At 38.4% G+C, this 27,549-nt stretch overlaps 6 protein-coding genes across 6 annotated transcripts; 3 read left to right on the forward strand and 3 right to left on the reverse strand.

Moving 5' to 3' along the window:
• Nucleotides 1-208: 208 nt before the first annotated feature.
• Nucleotides 209-3,577, reverse strand: LOC125204831. The gene is made up of 7 exons (XM_048103572.1): nt 2,625-3,577; nt 2,443-2,491; nt 2,264-2,356; nt 1,707-1,826; nt 1,322-1,420; nt 656-715; nt 209-569 (listed from the first exon to the last, which is right to left on the reverse strand). Exons 1-7 carry the CDS (start codon nt 3,485-3,487, stop codon nt 366-368), a joined length of 1,488 nt encoding a protein of 495 aa, XP_047959529.1. The 5' UTR covers nt 3,488-3,577; the 3' UTR covers nt 209-365.
• A 2,911-nt stretch (nt 3,578-6,488) lies between these two features.
• Nucleotides 6,489-9,234, forward strand: LOC125205398 (UDP-glucose 6-dehydrogenase 3). Its single transcript, XM_048104294.1, has 2 exons — nt 6,489-6,635; nt 7,508-9,234. Exon 2 carries the CDS (start codon nt 7,528-7,530, stop codon nt 8,968-8,970), a length of 1,443 nt encoding a protein of 480 aa, XP_047960251.1. The 5' UTR covers nt 6,489-6,635; nt 7,508-7,527; the 3' UTR covers nt 8,971-9,234.
• Nucleotides 9,235-10,210: 976 nt separating this feature from the next.
• On the forward strand, nt 10,211-11,086 carry LOC125206871 (zinc finger protein ZAT9-like). The gene has a single exon (XM_048106085.1). It carries the CDS (start codon nt 10,211-10,213, stop codon nt 11,084-11,086), a length of 876 nt encoding a protein of 291 aa, XP_047962042.1.
• Nucleotides 11,087-11,450: 364 nt separating this feature from the next.
• On the forward strand, nt 11,451-14,029 carry LOC125207438 (dihydrolipoyllysine-residue succinyltransferase component of 2-oxoglutarate dehydrogenase complex, mitochondrial-like). Its single transcript, XM_048106779.1, has 2 exons — nt 11,451-11,980; nt 13,188-14,029. Exons 1-2 carry the CDS (start codon nt 11,564-11,566, stop codon nt 13,812-13,814), a joined length of 1,044 nt encoding a protein of 347 aa, XP_047962736.1. The 5' UTR covers nt 11,451-11,563; the 3' UTR covers nt 13,815-14,029.
• A 45-nt stretch (nt 14,030-14,074) lies between these two features.
• On the reverse strand, nt 14,075-16,223 carry LOC125207439 (pentatricopeptide repeat-containing protein At5g39350-like). The gene has a single exon (XM_048106780.1). It carries the CDS (start codon nt 16,185-16,187, stop codon nt 14,157-14,159), a length of 2,031 nt encoding a protein of 676 aa, XP_047962737.1. The 5' UTR covers nt 16,188-16,223; the 3' UTR covers nt 14,075-14,156.
• A 575-nt stretch (nt 16,224-16,798) lies between these two features.
• LOC125207601 (alpha-1,4 glucan phosphorylase L isozyme, chloroplastic/amyloplastic-like) lies at nt 16,799-22,781 on the reverse strand. The gene is made up of 15 exons (XM_048107008.1): nt 22,314-22,781; nt 21,982-22,220; nt 21,781-21,882; nt 21,159-21,335; nt 20,680-20,955; nt 20,040-20,311; nt 19,623-19,740; nt 19,160-19,531; nt 18,921-19,073; nt 18,622-18,750; nt 18,174-18,410; nt 17,902-17,978; nt 17,595-17,781; nt 17,136-17,336; nt 16,799-17,045 (listed from the first exon to the last, which is right to left on the reverse strand). Exons 1-15 carry the CDS (start codon nt 22,486-22,488, stop codon nt 16,929-16,931), a joined length of 2,832 nt encoding a protein of 943 aa, XP_047962965.1. The 5' UTR covers nt 22,489-22,781; the 3' UTR covers nt 16,799-16,928.
• Nucleotides 22,782-27,549: the final 4,768 nt, after the last annotated feature.

A 27,549-nucleotide genomic window follows, 5' to 3' on the forward strand; every position in this document is an offset into this window, starting at 1 on the left:
AAATATTTTCTAGTCCTTTTTCGCCTTCCATATGTCATGTTATAATCTAACGAATTGTGTGACTTGGTGTTTGTCTATCCTCCTCAAATGATAGATATAGTGTATATAGTGAACGAGAGAAGTATCAAATGATATAAAATTCTTGTATATATAGATATGATAGAAAGAGGAAAACATGTGGGAAAGATTATAGATGAATAAGAGGAAATGGAGGAAAGAAGAAATCAATAAATTTGGCACACCATTGTGCCAAGCAAACAATCATCTTTTAGCACCCAAAACTGCAAGCCTCTCACAAATTATTGCAACATATACAAACGGATGGAATGAATGACCAAGAAAGATGAATTCCTATTTGCTTGTGTTCACTGGCAATGCGCTACGAAGTCATCTAAAGACAAGTTACATTTGGTCTTCTTCTGCTGAGGTAAGTTGAACTTGGGCTCTTTGGGTATGGTGGGGTTCTTCTCGGACCTTCTGGGGACAAAGGGCCTGTCAAAATATGGCATGGGTTGAGCTTTCGGAATGAGCTCCTTCCTCAGCCTCCGGATTTCTTCTTCTTCTGCCTCCTGCAAAACCAGGACAATTAACAATCTCAAAGAGAATAGCTTCATATTGACTGACAGTTTTGCAATGTAGTTCTGTAGTTAGTTACCTTCTGTTGTCTCTCTCTTTCCATCCGGTACTGTTCAACCATATTCATTTTCATTGCAACCTTTAAAAAGACAATAAAATTTGGTCATTCTTTGTAGGAAAACACACTCAAATATCCAAGAACAGAAAAGGAGAAGCAAACCAAGTATGGCATTTAAAATTGAAGGACTGTGATATGCAAACATCAGCTTTTTAACATGTTTGCTTTCATTGAGTTTGAGTTCATTTTATGTCACTCTAGTCCAAGAGAAACCAAGCAAAGAAAAATTAGAGGCAAACCAAGTGTGACATTTGAAATCAAAGAATTTTGATATGTGTACAGCAATTCAGGAAGACACGAAAGACACAAAAGACTGGCACAGATAGTCTATAGAACATGTTTGCATTCATAACTTGTTCATTATATTTCACTTTAGTTCAAGAGAAACCAACCCCAAACTAAGCACATATGAAGAGGGATGAGACCTATTATTCACTAGTATTGATATCTAATCATAATTAGTATGGAGTTTTGAAAATACCTTATGCAATTAAAAGGAGTAACAATAAAAATCAAAGAACTGCGATATTGTAGATGGAAAGCACACAAGATTGGGACCCATATCAATCAACATGCTTGCATTCATAACTTGAGTTAATAGATTTCAGTTTGATTCAATAAAAATACCTGATGATCAAATTCAGATCGATCTACAGCCCTCACATCACTGTGCAACACGAGGTCAACTGGCCTTGTGACTTCTTTAACTGGAGGTTTCACCAAACACTGAGATAATAACAAGTTCAGATTTATTGAATGGTTAACAGAAAGTTGTGTATGGCCTAAATATTTTGAGCATGACTGAAAACAACTTTCATATTCACGAGAAAACTATAGCTAGATCTTGACCTACATATTAATACAAGAATGTAACACAACCTATAAACATGATATTGAGAGCATTAATATATATGAGTTCCTCTTAACAATAATGCCATGCCAACATTAGCCTATCATTAGCTCTGTGAAGCTGTCAATGCTTTTGAGCAAAAGATATCCATAAAAGCTTTACCTCGGGTTCGTCTGTTGTCCAAGGTAGACCTTGCGCTATGGGTACCTTCATCTTCTCCTCTTCTTCAATCATCTGCTGTAACTTTTTCAGGAATACTTCTTCCTTGCATTTTCCTCTTTCCTGCAGTAGGGAAATTGCCAATTTTTGAGTTATGTAAAGAGATGCAAACAATTAGTGGAAAGCAATCGGCTGAACACATCAAGCATCTTTTTAAGAGGCAATCAATTTCATGATCACACTCAGTCCTGCTTTAAATAGAACCAAGTGATTCAACCGTTGCCTCTACTTTTAGCATCTTAACTATAGAACTCAACTGGCTTCTCAAAAATATGCTCAAACCTTTATCACCATTATCTGCTTGGCATGAAGAATCAAAATGCATATGTGCAAGGAACCTATTAATTAGTTATTTAGTTAAGAAGCCCAACAAGACGACTCCTCTATCAGTAAAACAAATTTAATTTCATCTCTCTCTGCTTAGTTACCACCATTCAGTCTTTTACAAATTACATATAGTAGCAGGCGCCATCAGTCAGACTATGGTGGAAGACATATACCTCTGTTCTAAGCATGAAAGGCTTTAGAGAGGTTACTTTCCGCTGCTTTCTCTTCCAGAGTCTTCTAGTACGATTTGCAGCTGATTCGGTGCTCTGCACATGTGAAAAAAAAATATAAGAACACCACAAATCTAGAAACAATTGGCCACATAAGACAAGTTAAGATCTAAAGTTCTCACACTTCGCCTGCTTTTTTGACCACCAGCAGTCGTCATGGTTGCAACACTACTGCAAAGGCACATATATTAGTTGAGACCCAAAACTGGAACACTATCTATGTAACAAAACAGGATAAATAATACACAAAGGAACATTATCTATGTAATCATTAAACTATATCTGAGTTATAACACTGACTAACCTTCCATCATTGCTGTCTAATGAATATGAACGACGAGGATCAAGTCCTAAGCTCTCTGATGTCAGCTGAAAAATCGATGGACAGAACGAAGAAGATGAAACCTGTGTCTCTGGAGCCTTAGGTGGTGGCTCCAGTCCATCCGATGCCAAATCTATACCAACTTTATCATTCTCCGCCTCCTCCACATGATTTTCCTCAGAATTCCCCAATTTGAACGTCGTAAGCTTCTCAAATTCCTTCACCAAATTCATCACCCTGCCAGACCCTGGCGTCCGTACTCGCACTTTTGCTTCTTCCAACAACCTATCCCGACTCCTCTTTACACCCCCATCATCATTCTCTGTGGACTCATCAACATCAACCTTGTCTGATAAGGCTCCATCCCCCTCCAATTTCTTCTCAACATTTAGGCCTTCCTCCCGAGACATCAAATCGAAATCCTCTAGTTTATCAGAAACCTCATCTTCGATTTCATCCCGATTTTTGAAAAAATCCTCCTGAGAAGCCCGCAGACTCTCATACGCCACACACAAGCACTTCAATTTACCTGTCGCCTTCTTACACTTGTCACAAGCCCCCGCCGCAGTGCCCAGGGAACCCTGATCTTGGTTGCGCACCCTCTTCTTCGCGATCACGAACTTCCTCTCTCGAATCTTCTTCTTCGGCGACGGCGAGGCCATAATCAACTGCTTAGGGTTGGAGGTTGCGTTTCTGCAGGCAGATTTCTTGGCGCTCCTTTCGGATTTGGTGATCAGTGGTGAATTCGAGAACTTCACGTTAGGGTTTACATTCTCGGACTTCGATCGGGCGATTTTCTCTTTCGCTGGAGTAACCGCGCCGCCGGATTTCGAGCTTGAATCCATGGGGAAATTCAATTCACCGGAAAATTACTCAAACACTCGGTTTCTTGAGAGACAAGATTTTTGCTGGATTTACAGAGTGAAATTGATAGTTCATTTGCGAAGGAAAATGGGAGGAAATGAAGAAAATAATGTTGGAGCTCACGCTCTGTTCACAACGGCTAGTTTCAATGATTTGATTTTGGAGCGTTGGATTGATTATTTTGAATATTCCCGTGAATTTGAACCGTCGGATTTATGCGTTTTACATTGCCGTTGTGTTTTGGATTTTTGGCTTGCTATAATAATAGTCATGCAATTAAAATAATGATTGGTTATGAATAGGATAATGATGTGATCAAAAAATAAAATAAGAACAATTCAATAAACTTTGTCATGCATTTCTTGATAATGGTTGATACTCCTATTACATTTTGAATTTGCTTGACCATTTAGAATTTCTAGTAAAAAGATTATGAAAAATGATATACTTTTATTAGTTTTATTTTATAATAAAATGTGAGTAAGATAAAATTAGTGAAATGTGTGGGTTTATTACTAAAAATAGTAAAAGTAAATAGCAATTTTATTGGTAGACGAATGAAAATGACAAAAGTATAAGTGGACGGAGGAAGTAACAAACATATTTCGTATTCAAATCTTACCATTCTTCATTTTTAAGCAAAAAATATCATCATTATTGTTATTACTAGTGCTCCGTATTAAACAATTTTCATATAGAGCCTTACTGAAATGTGTATCGCACTTATCGTATCAAAATGTTTAAAAATATCAAATTTCTGGCATGCCGCAATTTTCGATACAATATCATACTTTATCGTGAAATTTGAGTACAATAATATTATGATTTTTTATATTGACATTGACGATACTTATGATACATACCAAAATCAATGTATATCAACTATACACTATGACATATACGTAGAATGAATTACCATCATACAGGCCATAGTCAACCTCACTAAAAAGCTAACTATATATAGCACGGTTGAAAGAATTTAAAATAATTTAAACAATAAATTTTTCTAATATGGTGAATCAATATTTTGTTACCTTAATAGTCTGGTTGTATGGTTATGACTCTTTAATCAATTTTGTAAAACAGCTTATCATAATTTGAGAGTCAAACTTTATTTATCCTTTTCTAAAAACCTACCTCTCTGAAACTACTATAATGTCTCCAACAAATTTGTAACGATTGTTATTTGGACTAAGGAAATCTCCTCATTTCTTCAGAAAAACAAAATACAAATATAAAATGTTAAACTATAATACCATATTATGAACACATGAGTGACATGACATTTGATTCAACCTATAGTTTTCATTTGAATAATAAATTTATAACTCGAGATTGAGAAGCTCCTTTCATAATTAAGTTTATAATAAATAAAATCAATAATTTTTACGATAAAACAGAAGAAGGTTAAAATAGGGGGATTATACTCAATTTTTCCAAAAAGAGATTGATTGGGTCCACATTTGCAATGCAAAATAATCATGTTTTTTGAAGAAAACAATATAATGATGAATTCATCATGAAGAAAAGCTCCAATTTAGTAACGCCAGCCAATTATTTCATTGTAGCTTAAATTTCAAGAAATGCTAAAATTTATGCAGTCAAATATCAGCTTTATTTCATCTTCAAGTTAGCGCAATCTCTTTAAAAAAATTTAAAACCAAAACGTTAGGTTTCAAGACATCAATTACATGTAACTACTAAAAATTAAATAATAGTGGAGGTTCTAGAAAATAAGTTAATACTAGTAGTATCAATTCACAATATCAGACCATGTTAATTTATACTCCCCAAATTATTTAACAATGAAGCATATGTGATCAATATTTGCTAGCTATAATAGAAAACTACCTATTTCAATTGATTTTCTATTAGTAAACATTACATCTTCGCATTGAATTTGTTTTCAATCTATGGACCACATTTTTCTATCCCTGCAACAAAATATATGTAAAGTTTTAAACCAGTATGGGTAGCATCAAACATTCCATATGCATTCTTGTAGAGAATAAAATTGAAAAAGTTAAAATGCTATTTTCATTTTCCAATTACAAAGATTAAAGCATATCCCTAATCCCTCTACATATATATTTTCCCCCATATAACATTATAAAACATGTCACGTGGAAAGGGATAGTATTATGGTAACCACATTTTATAGTACATTTTTGCATCTTAAATAAAATCTGCCATTGAAGGTAACAAATTCAAAACCAATAGGGAAAAAACTCATATTACCCTTTTTTATTTGAAATAAATGGTGATTTCATTTTAAGACAACATATTATTAATTTAATCATTTTCCTAATTCATAACAAGATTTTAGTTTTAGCATATCTTTACAATTTGTGGTTTACAATAACAATCTACTTTTTTGATTAAACTAAATACTAAGTATGTAACTATCAAACTACTAGTACACATAAACTAGTCATACACGTTAAAAATCCGGTACTCCATAGTATTGTGACAATGCCTAGCAAATGACTGATTGACTGGTCCATGTGTGATTTTTCGATAGCCACATCATTTTCAATTTTTCACTAAATTTCAGTAAGTAAATATTAGGAGTACTATTTTGAATATAAGATTTTAAATGGTATTGTAAAACAAAAAAGAGAGGAAGTTGTGTTAGTATGTAGTACAATTTAATCGAACAAATAATAAATCATACAACAAGAGACTTCATAATCACACTAGAATAAGGTGTAAAAATCAAGATCTGCATTAGCTAAATAAACAACATTTATTCATTTCGACATTTCAACAACGGAGCACCATCCACGAAGCGTAGTGTACAACCGGAGAAGCGTTGTACCGTACATGCACCGCCACCTAAAACGCGTACACCTATACACCACCACTCCACCACTACCTCACAGGGGCAATTTCGGTATTTCAAGACCTCGGCGAAAGAGTGTTTTCCACATTTTCTCCTTCCCAGAAGCTGTGGGTGGAAGGGTGGTTTTGTCTTTTCACGTCGATGTCCGGTGCAGATCTTGTAACACCAATCGACTATATATAAAGCTCCCCGCTTTGTATGTCTTCCTAAGAAATTCTTAATTCCTTCGGACTCACATTCCACTTTGCAGATCTCTCCTCATAGGAAACGGATCGCGCCATCCGGAGGTGAATTCTTCGTTTGTTGTAGTGTGAGAGATTCATTGATTTTGCGTTTTTATTGAATCTGTTATTTTGTGCTGGCGAATTGTGCGTGTTGATGAATTTTTGCGTTGGCGAATGTGAGTTAGGGGTTCCTAGATTAATTTGAAGGTCTAGTTTTGTGCTGTCCGCGTCTGATCTGAAACGCAGCTGCTCGCATTTCTCGTGATTTGAGTGTTATTGCATTTTGACTGATTCCGTATACGGCTGCATATGAATTTCTGATTGATTTGTTGAGTTTTAGTAGATTTATGCTAGTTTGACGAGATTTGTGAAAGTCTTGCTTCCGATGGCGTATGGTTTTAGCTTAAATTTCACGTATTGGACTTTTTTGGAGCTGATGGCATAACATGCAGTGTGTGTTTTAGGTAGATCTGATCAAGTGATTCAAGTTATTATAGTTTATATGTAGGATCTTTTGTTCAGATTGAGTAAATTCGTTTTGAAATACATCAGATCTGATCCTTAAAACACTCCAGCGTTCTGGTAAATTTGGATCGAGCTTGCGATCAAGTGGAAACTACTAACTAAAACACTGTTTGATTGAATTATGAAAACAGAAACCGGGATGGTCAGTTGCCCTTTCTCTTGTGTGAAAACAGCTTCTTTATTAACATAACTGTTGGATCAGTATATGGTTTGTTGAACTATGTAAGCTCATATTAGCTTAGTTTGTGCTTATGCAATGCTGCTACCAATCACCTTAATGCTCTCTCTATATGCATGTAAATTTCTGACTCTGATAGCTATAAGTAGAATTCTTTTAAAGATTTTCTTTTCCCAGAGTTTTGATAATTCTGCTAGAGTGTGTAATCTGATAAGGAGTTTTGCTTTTCCAGGGTACTAAAACAAAGGAAAAATGGTGAAGATATGCTGCATTGGGGCTGGATATGTGGGAGGCCCTACCATGGCCGTGATCGCATACAAGTGTCCTGATATCGAGGTTGCTGTAGTTGACATTTCTGTCCCTCGTATCAGTGCATGGAACAGTGATCAGCTTCCCATCTACGAGCCAGGGCTTGATGATGTGGTGAAGCACTGCCGTGGCAAGAATCTGTTCTTCAGCACAGATGTTGAGAAACACGTCTTTGAGGCTGACATAGTCTTTGTCTCGGTTAATACTCCCACCAAAACTAGGGGTCTTGGAGCAGGCAAAGCTGCAGACTTGACTTACTGGGAGAGTGCTGCCCGCATGATTGCTGATGTGTCTAAGTCGGACAAGATTGTGGTCGAGAAGTCCACGGTGCCTGTCAAAACTGCTGAGGCCATTGAGAAAATCTTGACTCACAACAGCAAGGGAATAAACTACCAGATCCTATCGAACCCGGAATTCCTTGCTGAAGGGACTGCAATTCAAGATCTTTTTAACCCAGACAGGGTTCTCATTGGAGGCCGGGAAACCCCAGAAGGATTCAAGGCTGTTAAAGCATTGAAGGATGTTTATGCCCATTGGGTTCCTGAAGATCGCATTCTCACCACCAATCTGTGGTCTGCTGAGCTTTCAAAGCTGGCTGCTAACGCATTCTTGGCCCAAAGGATCTCATCTGTCAATGCCATGTCCGCTCTGTGCGAGGCTACCGGAGCAGATGTTTCCCAAGTGGCATATGCTGTTGGCACGGACTCAAGAATTGGCCCCAAGTTCCTCAATGCCAGTGTGGGCTTTGGCGGGTCTTGCTTCCAGAAGGATATCCTCAACTTGGTCTACATTTGCGAATGCAACGGCCTTCCTGAGGTCGCAGAATACTGGAAGCAAGTCATCAAGATCAACGACTATCAAAAGAGCCGTTTTGTGAACCGTATTGTCTCATCCATGTTCAACACGGTTGCGAACAAGAAAGTCGCCATCTTGGGGTTTGCCTTCAAGAAAGACACCGGTGACACGAGAGAGACTCCTGCCATTGACGTCTGCCAGGGCCTGCTCGGTGACAAGGCCCAGCTGAGCATCTACGATCCTCAGGTGACAGAGGACCAGATCCAACGCGACCTCTCGATGAATAAGTTCGACTGGGATCACCCCCTCCACCTGCAGCCGATGAGCCCCACCACCAAGAAGAAGGTGCACTGCGTGTGGGATGCATACGAGGCGACCAAGGACGCTCATGCGGTGTGCATCCTGACAGAGTGGGATGAGTTCAAGAAGCTCGATTTCCAGAGGGTATATGACAACATGCAGAAGCCGGCGTTCATGTTTGACGGGAGGAACGTGGTGGATGCGAACAAGCTGAGGGAAATCGGTTTCATCGTCTACTCGATCGGGAAGCCGCTGGATGCTTGGCTCAAAGACATGCCCGCTTGTGCATAAATGAATGATCTGGATTGGAGGAAGCTGCTGAGGCAGGATATGAACTTCTATATTCTTGTTTTTTAACTATATAATCATTTTTTTTCTCTTCCTGTTTTTGGAGGGGGTTTTGTTTGCTCCATTTAAACACTGAGGATCAGTTTCTGAGTTTTTCTGTTAAAAGGCCTTTTCTTAGTTGGAAGATCTTGATATTTGGCCTAAATTTATGATCTGTTTACACTTGTATTACTCATTTCTTCCTTCTTCCATACTTTGAATCTCTCACTCTCTCTCTATTCTTTATATGATCACTACTTTTAATTTGTTTGTAAAAATCACCACAATTTCAATTAAAAATAAAACACACTATTTTGTATGAAAAAGTCCAATTGGAACAAGCTATTAAACTTACACTCTTTCATATGTAAAATATCAATACTAATTTCCAATCCAAACTGCTCAAGTGCACAATAGCCATGATAAAAGATAAATGTAACTTTAAATGGTGAGAAGAATTAATACTCCTTAGGCAGATCAAAGTTAAGATGTCTAGTAAATTCTAGCTAAATTAACAATAACTAGACCCTATAATTATATTTCAAATTCTCAGAGTAATATTTTGGTATGGCCTCTTAAAGTCTCATTGCAGAATCGATATCAAATTACCTCTTTTGAGATATGTGATATTAATGAATAACATAAAATAAAATCAAGAAAGGATCTTTTCGTATTCCACAAGCTTCTATGAATTTGTTTCTCCACTCAAATAAGATATAATAACAATTCAAGTGAATATACATTTCAACTCCTAAAATAGCCCCTAATCAAATTTCTTTTTTCCTTTCAAGATTTGAAAAAAATGAAGATTATTCCACTTTCCAGCGAGTATAGTCTGTTCCTCGTGTCTTTGCTTACATGCAATGCTTCCATAGCCATACAATTTCTCATGGTTCTTGAGAGAGAGAGAGAGGAAATGCAGTTTCATTCCTCAATTTTGTTGAGCATATATACACATGTCCACCGCCATACAGCCCCTTTAACACCTCTCTCTGTCTTGATTTGAGCCTTTCCCTCTCACCACCAGATCTTGTATTTGTTGATTGCTTCTTCTCTCATTCCCCAAAAGACCACTTTTTGCTGACCCGATTCTCGACTAATCTCTCTGTTTCTGATCAAAGCTTTCATCTTTTTTTCCCAATGCGATGCTTGGCTTCGCCACAATCGAGTCATCTTGACAAATTTCTTCATTTCTTGGACCAAAATGGGGCAAGTCGAAGAACAGAGATACGTGTGCAGAATCTGCAGCAAACCCTGCGTTAGTGGGAAGTCTTTGGGAGGCCATATGAGGGCTCATTTGGCTTCCAAGAAATCAGCTGTGAATCCCAACTGTGTGGAAGAATTTGGAGATAGTGATGAGAGCAAACACGCCCTTACTGCAAAGACAACGAATTCTTGCAGAGAATGCGGCAAGGAATTCGCCTCGTTGAGGGCTCTTTCGGGCCACATGAGGTTCCATTCGATCAAGAACAAGAAGGAGGTGCATTTGTGCAAGGAATGTGGCAGAGGGTTTGAATCCATAAGGGCTGTGTTTGGTCACATGAAGAGCCATTCTACTAAGAAGGTGTCCAGTGTTGTTGTTGAGAGTTTCTGCCCGGTTCGGAGGAAGAGATCCGAGATCAAGTATAAGGGCACTGTGAGTGCGAATCCTTCGGTTTCGGGCGTGGATGCTTCTTGTTGTAGTGCCTCTGAGGCTGAGGAGGCAGAGGAGGCTGCTAGGTGCTTGGTGATGCTCTCTAGGGGTGTGGGAAGTTTCTCGAAGCTCATCTCGGATTCTGATCACTCTGGAGGTGTTGTTGCATCAAATGTGTCTGAATTTGAAAATGGAATGGGAGTTGATCTTGTGTGTGATGAGGGATTCTTGAAAGATGGTATTGAAAGCAATGGATGTGATGATGAGTCTTGTGAAAATGGAGCTGATCTTGAAATGGTGGAGGAGAAGCATAGGGCTATGAGCTCTGATTGGGTCGAGCAAGAGATGGGGTCGGGGGGATCAGCTCGTGGCTCGTTGAGGGGAGCTGCGAGCATGAGGCGCTGCAGCTCACTACTTGAGATGGATGCAGTGGCTGTGATTTGGTGAAATCTTTCCAATTCTTGATTGTTAGCTCTTTTGCAAAATTGCACATATTCTTCACATACAATAAATAAAACAGTGTTTTTTCTTTATCAGTTTTTATCAATGTACATTTGCATTTAGAGTTTGTTCAAACCATGTTGAAGTTGTTGAGTTGGGAGGAAACATGCTTGAATCTTGATTATATGAAAGTGGTTGTGGATCTTTACAAGCTCTAATTCTATTGTAAACAAAAAGAAAGAAATGTTTAGAGACGATAAATCGTGCGTATCGAGTCGTTACGAAGTAATAAAAAATAGTGCTCATAAGTTGATTTTGAATTATATTTGGCCAATTAGTCTTTAAAGGGTAAAAATGCAAAGAGAGAAAGAGAGGTGAAATTAGTAGACAGCTGCAATGGTAGAAATGAGAGTATAATGAGAGGTTATGGTAGAATTTCAGTTCAATTTTATTGTATTATTATAGCACCGATTTTCCATCGCCATGAATTACCCAAATTGGGCTGAAATTCAGCAAAACCAAAACCCTAACCCTAATCCTGAATTCTCAGTGCTGCACGCCCCCAATCACTCACTGCCTTACTCTCAAAATCTAGCCCCCAATCCCTACCAACAATCGAATCTCGTCCCCGGTCCCTACCAACAATCAAATGTCGCTTCCCATACTGGTTATTTTCTGCCTCCTCAGCCTCACCCGCCGGGCGTTGATCCGCCGGCGCCCGTGATCTACGCGCCGCCAGCAGCAGTGACCTACGCGCCGCCTGTCAACTACGTGCCGCAACCGAGTTACGAGGCTCAGCAGGTTGCAGATGCGGCTGCGGCTCCGGCTGTTTATTATCCGGATCAAAATGCGAGATGGATAGCTGCTATCCAGCAATATGGTGCGACTCCATATGCCGCTGTAAGTGCTCTCATTCTCTCTCTCTCTGCACATTTTAGAATATCTAATCATTTTTGCGGGAATTGGAGTTGTATTCTCATTCATCGTTCCGGCCAATTGTGTATTATACGGTTTTTTATAACTGAATTGCTTTTGCTTGAGAAGCTACTTAAAAGGGAAGTTTTTGAATATTGATCTTACTGTACATTTCCCTGTCACCACATGAGTCTTGGCATGGTGAATCAAGATATCCGAATTACTGTTATTGGTTTCTTGATGGAAAGAAAACAGTGAAAAAATTGTTTAAAACGTTTTGGTGAGGCCACTACACTAACTGTTCTGATAATTATAGGGATTTTACACTTCAGCAACCTAATTTGTTTGTGTCTTTGGGGGGGGGGGGTCGAGATTATCATCGTCCTGGAAAGATGTTGTAAGATTGGATAGAGTTAGTTGTTGCAGTCAAGAAACATCCTAGATGCATCCCTTTCTAGAAGAATATGAGTGAAGGGTTTTTTGTCACTTGGAATACTAGGGGTTATTTGAAATGGTGGTGATGCCTATATTACTTGGAACTTATTATAGGATTATGCATTCATGAAAAGTTGTTTAAGTAACTTGAGAGTGGAAGATTCTTAAATCAGTCTTATTGAATGCTAGTAAATCATCTAGTACATCTGATGTCCCTAAATACTAGATTTACTATTGGATGTGTCTTATTGTAATGCACTTCCCACATTGGATTTTGAAGATGAGGTAGGGTGGTATATTTGCTTCAGAGCAACTGTAATTCTTATCAAAACATACAGATTGCATCCTACTATGTTGAATGTTCTGAAATAGTGTCAATCATATGAGCTTTAGATAAATTGCTGGATGATGCTTGAATATGATCCTCAAAGATCTCCATATTAAAAAAGAAAATGTCGGACATATAGAAAAGTTATACTAGTTCCCGACTGCTATACTTTGGGAAGGTATAGATTGTGTTTGAGAACACTTAGATTGGCAGAGGGGGACAAATAAAATGCGATGAATCTGTGTTAACTTGTAAATACATAATTATCAGTGACCGTAGTGGTGAGCTGTTTCTGTGAATCAAGTTTGTTATCGTCTTCATGCATTTCTTAAATCACTCTCATTATGCTAAATGATGTATCTCTATAATGTTTAATTCCTACCCTTTCTACTTCAAATTAGAATCAATCAGTTCGTTTTGTGGTTGTAGGGTGTAAGCACGCCTAATCCAGCAATTCAAGTACAAAGAGGACAAATCAGGAAAAAAGCCCCTAAGAAGACGACGACGGTCGTGCAGTCTGCTTGGTGTGAGGTGTGCAAAGTCGACTGTAACAGCAAAGGTGTTCTTGACCAGCATAAATTGGGGAGGAAGCACCTCAAAAATCTTAAAAAATTAGGAGCAGCAGCTCAAACTATATACGCACCTGTCATAGCAGCCCCCATCTCCGCAATTACTAGCACTGCAGGCCCTCCTCCTGCCACTATAGCTACTACCACATCTCTGCCTGTCCCAGCACCAGCTCCGGCTCCCGTTTCCAGTCACGTTCTACCTTCAACTTCTACAGGTGAACCAATCATCGGACCACCAGAGAATCCAGCAATAACCAAACCCACAAAATCTCGGAAGAAAGCAGTTGCTCGAACTGAAGATCTGGAAACAAAAAGAAGGAAAGTTTTGGAAGGAGGAGCGGAAGCTACTGCCGTGCGTGCATGCAACATATGCAACGTGATCTGCAACAGCGACACGGTTTTCAACTATCACATTGCTGGTCAGAAACATGCTTCAATGGCCAAGAAGCATGGCTTGGGAGCTGGAGTTGGTGCTTCTGCCACCTGAGGTAGCTTGGTTTAGCCTCTGAAGATCTGTTTGATGAACTAATTTAATTGTACATACCATTTTCTCATTCGAATCGTAGCTCTTGATTATTCATAGACTACAGTCGATTTTAGGATTTGTTCCTCAATTTTGAATCGAACAAATTCTCACTTCCTTTCTCCACTCTGTACGATTAGCCGAAATATTATTAATATAGAGATGCTTTGTTTTCCAAATTGCTTTTTTCTTACACAAATTAAAACACCAATAACATTAATATGACAACAGAACACGAATATTATGTGATAATATATTTGCAAATTTGCAAGTTAGAGAAAGAAAATGGAAGTAGTATCTCACAACTTAGATGACACTACTATTAGCAGGAGCTTTAACTAATCCAATACTATTCATCATCTGTCTCACTCTCTCAGCATCATCAAACCTCCCAACTGCAGAGTAAATATTCCCCAACAACACATAATTCCCAGTGTTCTCCGCTTCCAACTCAAACAACCTCCGTGCCGCAATCTCCCCGAGCTGCACGTTCACGTGTATCACGCAGGCGCCAAGCAACGCCCCCCAGACGGAGTGGCTCCCCCCACACGGCGAGGCCTTAATCAACTGATACGCCTCATCAAGCCGAGCAGCACGCCCAAGTAGATCCACAATGCAAGTATAGTGATATGTTCTCACACATTCCTGACAATTCTGCTTCATGAAGTTAAACAGATTCAAACCTTCATCAACCAATCCGGCATGGCCACAGGCGTGCAGCACGCAGGTAAAAGTGACTTCATTAGGTCTGATCCCTGACTGCACCATCTCATTGAACATCGAAACAGCCATCTCCCCACGCCCGTGCTTCCCGTAGCCAGCTATTATCGCACTCCACGACACAATGTCTCTGTTCCTCGAACAGAGCCCATCAAAGAGCTCATGAGCATGCCCTAAGCTCCCACATTTAGAGTAAATGTCAATCATGCCGGTGATAATGTCCGGTTTCCCCAGAAACCCCGACTTCACCAGGTAGCTGTGTATGTTGCTCGCCTGGCGGAGATCTGCCTCAGCTGCGTACGCAGGGAGGAGGCTCTTCCATGTCGCTGCATCGAGCTTCACCCCCACCTGCATCATCCGGTTAAAAAGGCTGATAGCTTCTCCACCCATCTTGTTGTGAATGCAACCGGAGAGAATCGCATTCCATGGCACAGTTATTCTCTGAGAAGTCCTAGAGAACACCCTTAAACTCAATCCAAAAGAATTGCACTTGGCGTAAAGATCGATCAACGCAGTCTCCACATTCTCAGCACAATCAACATGGTGACGGATCGCCCATCCGTGCAAGCATTTCCCGAGCTTCAAATCAGGCAAAGCGGCGCACATCGCCAGAAGTGAAGCCAGTGTCACCTCATTAGGCCTCACACCTTCACACTGCATCAATCTGCACATTTCCAACGCAAGATCCACATCCGCATGCAACGTGTACCCGTTGATCATAGTAGTCCACGTCACAACGTCCTTCTCCACCATACCATCGAAGGCACGACGAGCTTCCTCCATGCTCCCGCACTTGACATACATATCAACCAAAGCATTCTGAACAGCCAATCTTTTACCAATGCCTCTATCCATTATCAGCCGATGAACTTTCCTTCCCTGCTCCAAGTCCTTGAGCGAGCTACACGCAGGCAAAACCGAGAGAATCGTAGCAGAATCAACCTCCACGTCGTTTTCTCCATCGCCATCATCAACCATTCTCCATAAAAGCGCCAGAGCTTCCTTCGCTCTGCCATTCCGAAAGCTACCACTAATCATCGTGTTCCATGAAACGACAGTTCTGTCCTCCATCGAATCAAACACGGCCGTAGCTCTATCCCTATCCCCACAGCTCAGGTACATTGCAATCAGAGAATTCCCCACAAAAGTGTTCAACACGAAGCTGGTCTTAACTGTGAGGCCGTGAACCACCATTCCTAGCTCAAGCAGCACTAAATCCCTACAAGCCCGGATCACAAATGGGTAGGTGTACTCGTCGGCGCGGTGACGGCCCGAGCCGTGCATATCGACGAACAGTTGGAGGGCGCGGCGAGGGTGGCCGGTTTCGGTGTGCATTCTAATGATGGCTTTGTAGGCGATGATGGTTGGTTTGGGCATTTGGTCGAACAGTTTGCAGGCGTAGTGGAGATGGGCGCAGAGGGCGTATGCGGAGGTGAGTAGGGACAGGAAATGGGAGGAGAGGAGGCCGGAGGTAGTGATGTGGGCGTGCAGCTTCTTGGTGGTGGGAAGGGATTCGGCGGTGGTGGCGCAGCGGTGTAGTAGGTACTCGCATTGCGGCGCGGTGGCGGAGAATAGGTGTTTGAGCGTGCGAGACAGAGGTGGGGATTGGCCATTCATTAACTGAACAACAATTGGGTTTCAAGTTTCAACGTATTTACTCAACTTGTATAAAGATGCTACTGTAAGTTTGCGTTAAAATAACGAGCACCGTGACACCACGTATACAACAATATTATAAATGCTATACAACAATCGCTTGTTGGATATTGCTGGCCGAGAAAAAATTATTATATACAGTGTTATATATTGTTGGCCGAGATTTTTACACTTGCATTTTTTTATTGCCACATGACAGCTTATTATTCGTCCACGTATACAAATGATTGGTTAGGAATGGTGGTATGACGTTATTTTAAGAGGTGTTGTTATTAGAAAAAATTGTTGTATATAGTGTTGTATATTGTTGGCCAAGATTTTTACACTTGTGCATTTTTTTTATTGTCACATGACAGCTTATTATTTATCCACGTGTACAAATGATTGACTAGGAATGGTAGTATAGTGTTATTTTAAAAAGTGTTGTCATTTCAAGGCACCCATACCCATGCTACTATATGCATATGGATTTGGTACAAATTCACATTTTTATACTTTCCTCACATTGTAGTAAAGGGAGAATATTCCACTAAGTTTTTCTTACCTAATTTCATTCACCTTTAGTCAAAATAGGACTCTAAATAGTGGGTGTAGAGATTAATAGATTAAAAATATTAAACTGGAGTGCCTGATGCATAATAAATTTTGATGCATAATAAATTTTGAGTCAAAGTGTTGGGTAGCTTGAAAGTAGTCTCATATCTAATTTATTTGCAAGGGGTTGATGTTCCAAATGTCCCTCGCATACTCGTGAATAGTTCTGTCGCTGCTGAACTTGTAGGAGCCTGCCGTATTCAATATCGACATCTTCGTCCATCTCTGCCAAATAAATAACATCCAACCCTTATATTTCCGCATAATAAATTTAAGAAGATACACAACTTGCTTTGTAGTAGTAGCACCACTTACCTTTTGATCTCGATAAGCTTCATCCACTCTCTCTTGGCATTCGATATAGCTAGGGAAATCCTTGCCCACCAGAAAGTAGTCCCCACGTCCGAATCCTTCGTTGCCTTCCAGAGAACCTAGCAGTTCGTCGTAGTTGTAGGCGCCAAAAGCACCACTTCTCACAAACTTTTTCACTTCTTCGAAGCGTGGATCTGGTACAAACTGCAATGGACATTACATTTAGAGCCAAAATAAGAACCGTTTGATATGGACGACAGAATCTTGTGTAAGACGGTCCGATGGATCAAGATCCAGTTGAGTTCAGATTCAAACTCATGTTTCTTGTCTAATCGCATAAATGTGATCTTACCAGTGATTTATAATGTTTGGATATCCACAAAATCATGCAATAACATGTACTTTGGTTTGTTAATTTAAAATGAGGCAAAAGAACCGAGTCAGGGAGTGTGTGCACCATACCTTGCCCTCTGCTCTTTCCTTTCGAAGTCCTGCTATCTCAGGGGCTTGAGCACCGAAGAGGAAAAAGTTGTCATCTCCTACTTCCTGCCTAATTTCCACATTGGCACCATCCAACGTCCCAATCAAGACACAGCCATTCATTGCAAACTTCATATTGCTGGTTCCACTGGCTTCCATTCCAGCAGTACTGAAAGGGGTAGGGGAGGCAGACACCAGAAAGAACTTACAACTTTGCTTAAGAAGAATCATTACTCCATCTAGGATCAGGTGCATTTATGATTGTAATTTTATATATTAGCTTCATTACCTGATATGTTGTGAAAGCTCACTTGCTGGAATTAACAATTCAGCAACACTCACATTGTAATCTGGAACGAATATGACCTAGAAGAGAAATTGAATGAATCAGAAAAGAAAGAAAACTGCAGTGTCACGCTTTTAAGCAATGGTATGTGACCATCATATATTTAGCAATGCTACTAAAGATTTGGAAGAAGAAAGCTCATTGTCTTTGTAACACAAGTATGATCAACACTGACCATAAACTTATCTTGATTTTTATGTTGGTTCAACTCATACCTTCAACAAGTCGCCAATATCTGGATCATGATTTATGGTGGCCCCAACATCTGTTATAAATTTTACAATTCTCTTGGCTTGTACGTATGTTGCAAATGCTTTTCCTCCAAACATACATACTCGGGGAACAAACTTTGCTTCTCTTTCAGCTGCAGTCATTTCTTTCATTTTTTTATAACGATAAACAATTCCCAAAATGTTTAATAGTTGTCGCTTATATTCATGAATACGTTTCACCTGATAAAGGAATGCATCATTAGTCCATACAACATTATATCTTCAGAGGATAAACAGCGAAATTAAAATGAATAAGAGTAGCAAGAAAAGTCCATAATTACAATATATAATCTGGGCAATAGCCTCATGGCTTATTAAAACAGAAACTAGATTTAAATTAAAAATAATAAATAGAAAATGCAAGGAGGAAGGGTAAAGGGGAGAAAGAGACCTGGATGTCAAACATTGCATCAGGGTTAACTGAATATCCAGTTCTTTGTTTGATGAATGATGCAACCTTATTTTTGTTGGATTTTTTTGCAGCAGTCCATTCAATATGGAGATCCTTATTATCTGCGAACTGTCAAAGATTTCACCATTCAAGTCAGAATGCATCTCACTTGATTACGAAAAGTTAAAAACTGGCAAACATTTAGCTGACGTACAGAAATCATTAAGGGGAGTTAGTAACATCAACAATGGTCCATTACATACATCAGCACAAAAATTGTGCTTAGCACTATGGAGTACCTTCCGCAGTTCTGCCAATTTTGCAGTTTTCAGAACCCAGTCGTCAGTTCCAATCCACTTAGTTATTACAGTGCTTAGATCTGGGTTGCAGAAATGGATCCATCTCCTGGGGGTTACCCCATTTGTTTTATTCTGAAACTTCTTAGGCCACAACTACAAAAGGGAAAGATAATGCTTAACATCAAGATAAAATTCTTGCTCAAAAAGAGATTAATTTAAAAGTAGGGAGAGATTTCCACCTGGAAAAAGTCATTAAATACTTCTCCTTTAACTATTTCACTGTGGATCTCAGCCACCCCATTCACAGCATGACCACCAACAACACTAAGGTTAGCCATCCGGACCATTTTTGGTGGTAGAGGAGCAGGTTCCTTTTTTACAACCTTTTTCTTCTTTGGTGTTTGCTTCTCATCTTTTTCAGTAGTTTTGACTTCAACAATAGATTCCACTTCCTCAACTGTCTCATCCATACGGCTTACATTTTGTTTGGCAAATAATTCGACAACAGAAGCAGGCAGATCAAGATTTTCCAAAATTCTCATTGCTTCCAATTTCTTTTTCAAAATTTCTGGAGTTGATGTTCCGTATTCTGATATTATTTCTCCAATTAGCTGAAAGATATGCACAGGGATACAACAGTCAAGCAATGTAAATGATGAAATGCAAGCTTTTACTTTTCTCAAAGTATTACTTCTTCCCTACCTGTTCATCAATCATCTCTATGATCTCTACATGCCTTGGAAGCAGTCTTTGCATTAAATCATAACTCCATTTCTCCAGGGCCTCAGGCAAAACAGTGTGGTTCGTATACGCCACAGTTCTGGAAATCATACCTCATCGGGTTAGTAAATTTAGCTACATGAGACTTCCATCACAAAAACACTTGTTGGACTACCAACATATTGCTTGGCATTTTGGCAAATGTACGGCAGAGTTGTCAGGATGGTGATAGAATGCTTAGCCTACTAAGTGTTGGAGACAAAATATTGGGGCATCACTTTTAAGAGTGCACCATGAAACAAGAGATTTCAAAAGAAAAATGACTCAATGTGCCCAATGCATATCTTGATCAAATAGTTGGATGTAAACTTTCAAGAAAAATGCTTAACATGAAGGTACCTCTGAGTAATCCTCCAAGCAGTCTCCCAATTCAAGCCCTTCAAGTCCATCAAAATTCTCACAAGCTCTGGGATACATAGTGTTGGATGTGTGTCATTCATCTGAACAGCAACTTTATCAGGAAGCTCTTCCCATCTCACATTTCCACCAGATCTCCTCTCAAACCGGGCAATAATGTCTTGGAGAGAAGCCGAGCATAGTGTATATTGTTGTTTTAGTCGAAGAATCTTTCCTTCTTCAGATTCATCCCCAGGGTAAAGTATATAACAGATCTGATATCAAAGAAAGTACTAACATTATTATCAAAGAAAGTAGTATATATCAATAGCACGTTGAAATGGACTGAAGAAGGAAAGAGTGAACAGCAAAAGAATGGTTCAGACAATGCATACTGTATGAAATGAATTATTTTATTTTTGTGAATTTTTTTTATTCTATCAGGAAATAATGCAAAAGGATGTAGTGCACATGCATAGTATCAAACCATTTGTGAATTTGGTGTTGCTACAATAGAAATGAATAACAACAAATCTTACTGGAGATCCCAATTCCCAAAAGCATAAATCAAGCATACTGGCTCCACATAATGATCAAAGGAAAAACACCATAACAGATTTTGTGAGAAAATCAGATAACTTACTTTCTCTGCATTAGCTTTGGCCTGACATGCTTTAGTGTGTTCTCCAGCATTGAAGGCGCATAAATCCAGTTGGTCAGAAGGAACTTTAGTGGACCACAACCTGAGACTGATAGTTGTTTTGGTCTTATATCCTGGTATTGGCACATCATATGCAACAGCCAGTATATCTTCCCCACCAGTCCAGTTCTTATTCCCATCCGAACCAGTCACGACTTTTCCAAAAAATTTGACTGGATAGGCGATATCATTTCTAACAATTTCCCAAGGATTTCCAATCTGAAATTAGAAGCATATGTGGCTGTAAATTGTGATGACCGTAAAATAAGCACTTGCTGCTACCAAAATGAAAAGAGCAAGAACAAATGAATAACTGACTTTGTTTAGGCTCCTGTCTACTGACCATAATTAAATGCTCAGGAAATATTTAGATTTTTTTCTTAAAAAGAAATAATATAATTGTGAACTTTGAGAAAGCATACTTCAAGCCAATTTTCAGCAACCTCCTCTTGGCCATCCTTAGTAATTAGCTGCTTAAATAGGCCATACTTGTACCTCAGGCCATAGCCTGATGCTGGATAATTCAAGGTTGCCAAAGAGTCCAGAAAACAGGAAGCAAGCCGGCCTAGACCACCATTTCCAAGAGCAGCATCTGGTTCCTGTGAGAATGAAAAATTAGCTACGGCCACAAAAAATCCACATAATTGGCACTTGTGACTTGTGAGTATTAAAGAAGAATATACTAGCTCGTTGCAAACTCAAAGTCCGAAAAAGTTATAAAGGGGCAATTATCGTGATTAATGTTTCTTCTATATACACAAAAGGAGTCTTATAGAATATGTATGAGTATGATAATTGATTCAGTTGAAATTCATATTTCGGATTAGAGGAGAAATCAGATATTTACTGGTTGCAACAAAAGTAAGAATGAATATATTCACGTAACTGGCAGAAAATGATACTGTGTCACGAATCACGATGTATGATTTGGATGCTAATAAAACTTGAAGGTAAAGAGGGAGTTTGTTTTGAAACACAGGGACAAACTCCTACTTGTAGAACACTATTTATCATGAGAACTTAAAAAGTACTCAACGTGCTCACCTGAGAAGCTACAGTTTCCAAAGTATGACCAAGCTTTTGCAGAGCCTCTGCATATTCACCAGTGAGCTCCAAATTACCAATCGCATTCAGCAAGGCTCTACCCTGCAGGATATCACAAATTGCAATAAATACGTTGCCAATTGCATATAAATTCTTAGTACTGCGCTTCGTGCTGTATAAACAGGCAGTGGTAAGCTGAACCTGTAGAAATTCCATAGACAAATAGTAGGCTTGCTTCACATTCATTTTTTCGCAGTGATCATACGTTGCGTTCCAATTAACAATAAGCGCATCACGCACGCTTTGCGCAGTGGCAAAGAAAGCTTTCGACGGAGCAAAGTTCTCAGGGGAAAACAACGGTGTGAACTCTGCGTGATATTTGATGTTCGATGCAATTGACGCAGCATCGGCAGGTGAAGCCTTCAAATTGCTCCCCACTCCTAATATCATCACAAATTTGTTAATCAGGAAAACATGAATGAATCACCACACCAACGCATTTTAAAATCAACAGCCTAAAAAGGAGACACCACCTTCTTCAGTGATTGGATCGAGCAGCCTCGGCTTCGGTTCGCTGGAGACGCAGCGGATGCAGAAGGACGGATTTCCCCTCTTGAGCAGCAACACCTTGGAGCTGCGGCATCTGGAGGTGACATGAATCAGCCTAGAGCACGCGATCGCCGTTCCTCCGGTCGAGGAAGTCGCCATTGCTACAGTGTCTCCTCACACTCAATTGTCAATTCCTCTCTCTCTCTCTCTCTTCCTATATCTGAAATGCACACTCAATTAATTCCTCTCTCTGTGAAATCTCGTGAGGTGAGAAATGGGAAGCATGTGGAAAAGATAGATATTTGGGGGGCATTGAATGATGGAGTTGGTTGTCGTTTAGTTTTAGCAGCATGTCCTCTTCCTCGTGCCTCGTTCATCGGCGTCGGGTTGCCATTGCTTTCGGAGCACCCAAATTTAATTGATAATCACCCAACTCATGCTTCTACTTGTTGACTACGGTGTGACTTAATGACGAAAATATGTAATCCATTTGCTATTTTAACTAATTTCATATTGTATTGAAACTACAAAAATAGTCCCTCGACTATGCGTTTATCTCGCCAATGAATTCCGGACTTTAGAAATATCCCCAGACAACCCTGAACTAAACGTTTATCTCGAAAATGATCATTTTTCACTGTTTCGTGACGAAAATACCCTTTTGGAGGGTTTTAGGGGGTTTGTGCAATTTAGTCTTTTTACATTTTAAATCTAATATTATTTCAGTGATGTACTAAATCTAATATTATTTCAAAATTATCATTCTTCGTCTCTTTTGCCATCCTTCACTTTGTTTCTTAATTTCAATGTTAGATTTAATTTTATAAAATTAAATTTTAAATTTTGATTTTTAAATATCATATCAATAAATTTTTTTATTTATTAAAATTACTATTAAATAACAAATTAATAGTTGTAATCAATATTTTTAAATATCATATCAATAAATTTTTTTATTTATTAAAATTACTATTAATTAACAAATTAATAGTAATTTTAATAATTAAAATTTTTTATTGATATTTAAAAATCAAAATTTAAAATTTAATTTTATAAAATTAAATATAATATTGAAATAAAGAAACAAAGTGAAGGATGCCAAAAGGGATGAAGAATGATAATTTTGAAATAATATCAGATTTAATACATCACTGAAATAATATCAGATTTAAAATGTAAAAAGACCAAATTGCCCAAACCCCCCAAAACCCTCCAAAAGGGTATTTTCATCACGAAACAGTGAAAAAATACCATTTTCGAGATAAACGCTTAGTCCAGGGTTGTCTGGGGATATTTTTAAAGTCCAGGGTTCATTGGCGAGATAAACGCATAGTCCATGGACTATTTTTGTAGTTAACTCTATTTTATATATGATGAACTATAAAAATGTTCCTTGAATTATGAGTTTATCTCGTTAATAGTTCCTGAAGTTTAAAAATATCTATAGTAATCCTTGTCGATGACCTTAGACTTCTTTTTTCTTGACGTGCAATTAGCACGTCAAGAATATGAGGTGCAATAGTTTTATTACTAATATTTTATTATAAATGAATTATTCACTCCTTGAATGAGCCTTTTAAGGAATTGAGTGACTCATTTCTAATATGGTATCAGAGTGAACCTAAGTCAATGATGATTTTTTTTATTATTATCTCTTGTCTTGTTTATGATGAAAGTCCGATGTATCATTTTGAGCTACGCGTGCGGAAGCATGTTAAAATATCTTAATTTTGTCTCGGGTCAACTCGTGACTCATCTATATGAAAATGGTCAACCCTCCCTCCTTAGTGGTCATTTAAGGGGAGGAGTGATCCATTTTTCATATATTTAATATTATTTCATATCATGCCATATATCCTTAATTGCTGATTTAAGAACAAAGGAACATGGCTCAGGCGAGTGTCCCTCCATTCCATCTCATCTTGTTTTTCCTTTTTGGAGTTGATTTTGTGTTTTATACTTGTCTGAATTGTTTTTATTAGGGTTATTTCCCTGAGATGGAATAGAGTAAGGAACGTAATGTATATTTAAGAAATCAATATGAGCTAATTTCAGAACAATATACATAGTTTGAGTATCACATACAATTGGTTGTACTTGAAAGTTGTACCCAAAACATATATCACTACATACAAAATCCAGAAATTATGAATTGCGATTTCTTCTCATTATTGAAAAATACTTTTTTTTTTATCTTTCTTCGTCATATTATCTTTAATGCAAAGTTCTAGATCAATACATACTCATTACTATTATCTTACACACAAAGAGAACAATTGCTCGAAGTTTTTTTTTTTTTTTTTTTTTTTTTTTTTCTATTAAGCGAATAGAGAACTAAATCGATCAGCTAATGAGAAAAACCTATCCCACAATTAACAGGTTTAGATCCCCACACAATTCTCTTTCAATTTACCACATTTCATTGTGGCAGATGTCGTCGCCTTAGCAGCCCCAACACTCCGGCCCGACATTATATAAGGGGATTAAATCAGGAAATCCAAAAATTATGAATTGCGATTTCTTCTCATTATTGAAAAAGACTTTTTTTACCTTTCTTCATTATATTATCTTTAATGTAAAGTTCTAGATCAATACATGCTCACTACTTTACAATCCTTTCCAACTTTTCATGATAGAGATAACTAACCCTATTCATTGTTTGGTTGCAGGTTAGAAATTCTTCCGCCACATTTTTGTTTCTTTTTTTCAAATAGGCAAATAATAGAATATGCAACAAAAAAGACCACTATATCCCTTGAATTAATTTGTAAACCCCACGTTACCCTTGAACCCTAATTTAGCGGTAAAAAAGGCGAAAATTTCAGAATCCCACCACCATATTTTTCATCCATTCAACAAATATTAAAATTTCAGTCTCCCCTCTCTCATTTTCATTGACAACGTAGAACTATTGGAAAGCCTCCTATCAATCTCTGCGTGTGAGTTCGAGCTCTAAGCACAAACTTGGGTCCATCCAAGTAGATCTAAAACGTTTACCGGTGAGAGTCGATTTAATTAGGATTGTGAAGAAATCAATACCTTCCGAATCAAGTCCGTATCAGACATGTTTGAAGCCTATCGCGTCGTCCTCGTCAAGGGAGCACAATGAGTTGCGCGTGGTTTCTTTTTTCCCAATTTCTGTTTGCCCAATTTATGTTCGCCCTAATTGGGCGTTAGATTTCGTCTCCCTCACAATTAAATCAGATTGCAATTTTGCTGAAGTAGATGAAAGGTAAATTGGTAAAATCTAATTTAGCATCAATTTTTGCATCCATAGATACAACTGTATCGCAGGGGTGGTGGGGGGTTAGAGATAGCTCAAAAACTTGGTTAACTATCCAAAAAACTGAGACGGGTCAGGATATTTTTCCGGGTCAAAAAGCTTTTCCCAAAAGTGAACCAAACAGAGGAAAATGCAAGAAAACATTCCCCTAATCTATTGTTTCAAGGCAACCAATCAAACCCTTATCTTACACACAAAGAGAACAATTGCTCGAAGTTTTTTTTCTTCTTTTAAGCGAATAGAGAACTAAATCGATCAGCCAATGGGAAAAACCTATCCCACAATTAACAGGTTTAGATCCCCACACAATTCTCTTTCAATTTGCCACATTTCATTGTGGCAGATGCCGTCGCCTTAGCGGCCTCCACACTCCGGCCCGACATCATGCGAGGGTTAAATCAGGTTACGCAGTAACCCGTTAAGAGGGAGACCTTAACCCACTGGCTGCCTAAAGCCCATCTCCCAAGGCCTCACACTTATGCCTGAGAGATGGAAGCAACTACACGACAGCAGTTGGATTCGAACCCAGGCTCATTGCAGCAAGATCTGCCCCTCCGTTGCCAACTGCGCTACGCCCCTGCGGGCGATTTGCCACATTTCATGATTTGTTTAAAGATGGGTGGAAGTTCCACCAGACAATTAATTAATCACAACTTCACTTATTTAATCAGTATTACTATTAATTTAGTATACTTTATAATTAATTAGTTAGACTTTGTCATTAACTAATTAATTTAGACGTTAGCATTTAATTAATCAATCGAGATAAATATATTCACAATTCTAGGGCAAGATATCATTTTATAATTTAATACTATATCAACATGTTATTCATCAAACCCTCCATATTTTATGTTATTAATTTAATCTAACCAAATAACATTATAAAATCAATAATAACTTTAATTTTACTTCTTTTTATTTATTTATCGAGTCCATATTAATTTAGTCTTGAAATTAATCTTACTTTAATACTCCACAGTTACCAACCGAGCATTAAATTACACACAAATTCAGAAATTTTATACAATAAAAAATGTACTCATCACTAAAAATGAACTCCTATTAATCCTATAAATTAATTTAGCTACATCCTATTATCCTATCTACATTTCATACTATTATAATCAAAGTCGGTATACTATGTGAGCCTGTGACATACGCCTATCATAGTAGACAATTGATTAATGACACCTATTAATTCTGGACTTAATTCCCCTAATCTGGTAACCTATCATTTTACGCCATAATTAATTATAACTTCTTTTTAATAATGGCACGGTTAATTATATACATAGGCTAAGCCAACCGACAAATTCCCCAAATCCTAATATACTAAAAAATGCGATTTAAATTTTCCTTTCTGAGTAATTACGAAAGTCAAATCGGTCTATTCTTCTTTTATTGTTTTATTTTTCTTTTTTGGACAACACGGTTTGAATTGTCGACCAAAGAAGATATAATTTCTGTTACTTAGATGTTATTACAATTAATAACGAGAAATCAAATACAATTAATTACGAGAAAATGATTATAAAGACTTAAAACGAACAACAACAATAGTTTCTCTCTCTACATTCACTCTTCCGACTCCCGATCCAGAGGGAGAGATTCCGACATCAGCCATTAACGGCTAAATCTAGAGAGAGGTGGGGAGAATTGATTACTTGCTTTGCTGTGATGATTTAGTCGATGCATTGCTCTCACATTTACGTTATTTCATTCCTTGATTTGATTAAATTAAACTAGACACGGAAATCGGGGAAGCAATCGGGAACCCTAGGGGTGCTTGGATTGGGCGGGATTTTATTGGATAATTTCAATGCTGGGGAGGAGTTCACAGCTGGAGGGGGAAAACGAGATCGTTGAATTGCCGCGGGGGCGGATCTGATGGTGAGAGGCGCTTTATTGATTTTGGAGGATTGTTTGGACCTTGT

Source organism: Salvia hispanica, chromosome 2, assembly GCF_023119035.1.
Source record: "Salvia hispanica cultivar TCC Black 2014 chromosome 2, UniMelb_Shisp_WGS_1.0, whole genome shotgun sequence".
Taxonomy (NCBI): Eukaryota; Viridiplantae; Streptophyta; class Magnoliopsida; order Lamiales; family Lamiaceae; genus Salvia; species Salvia hispanica.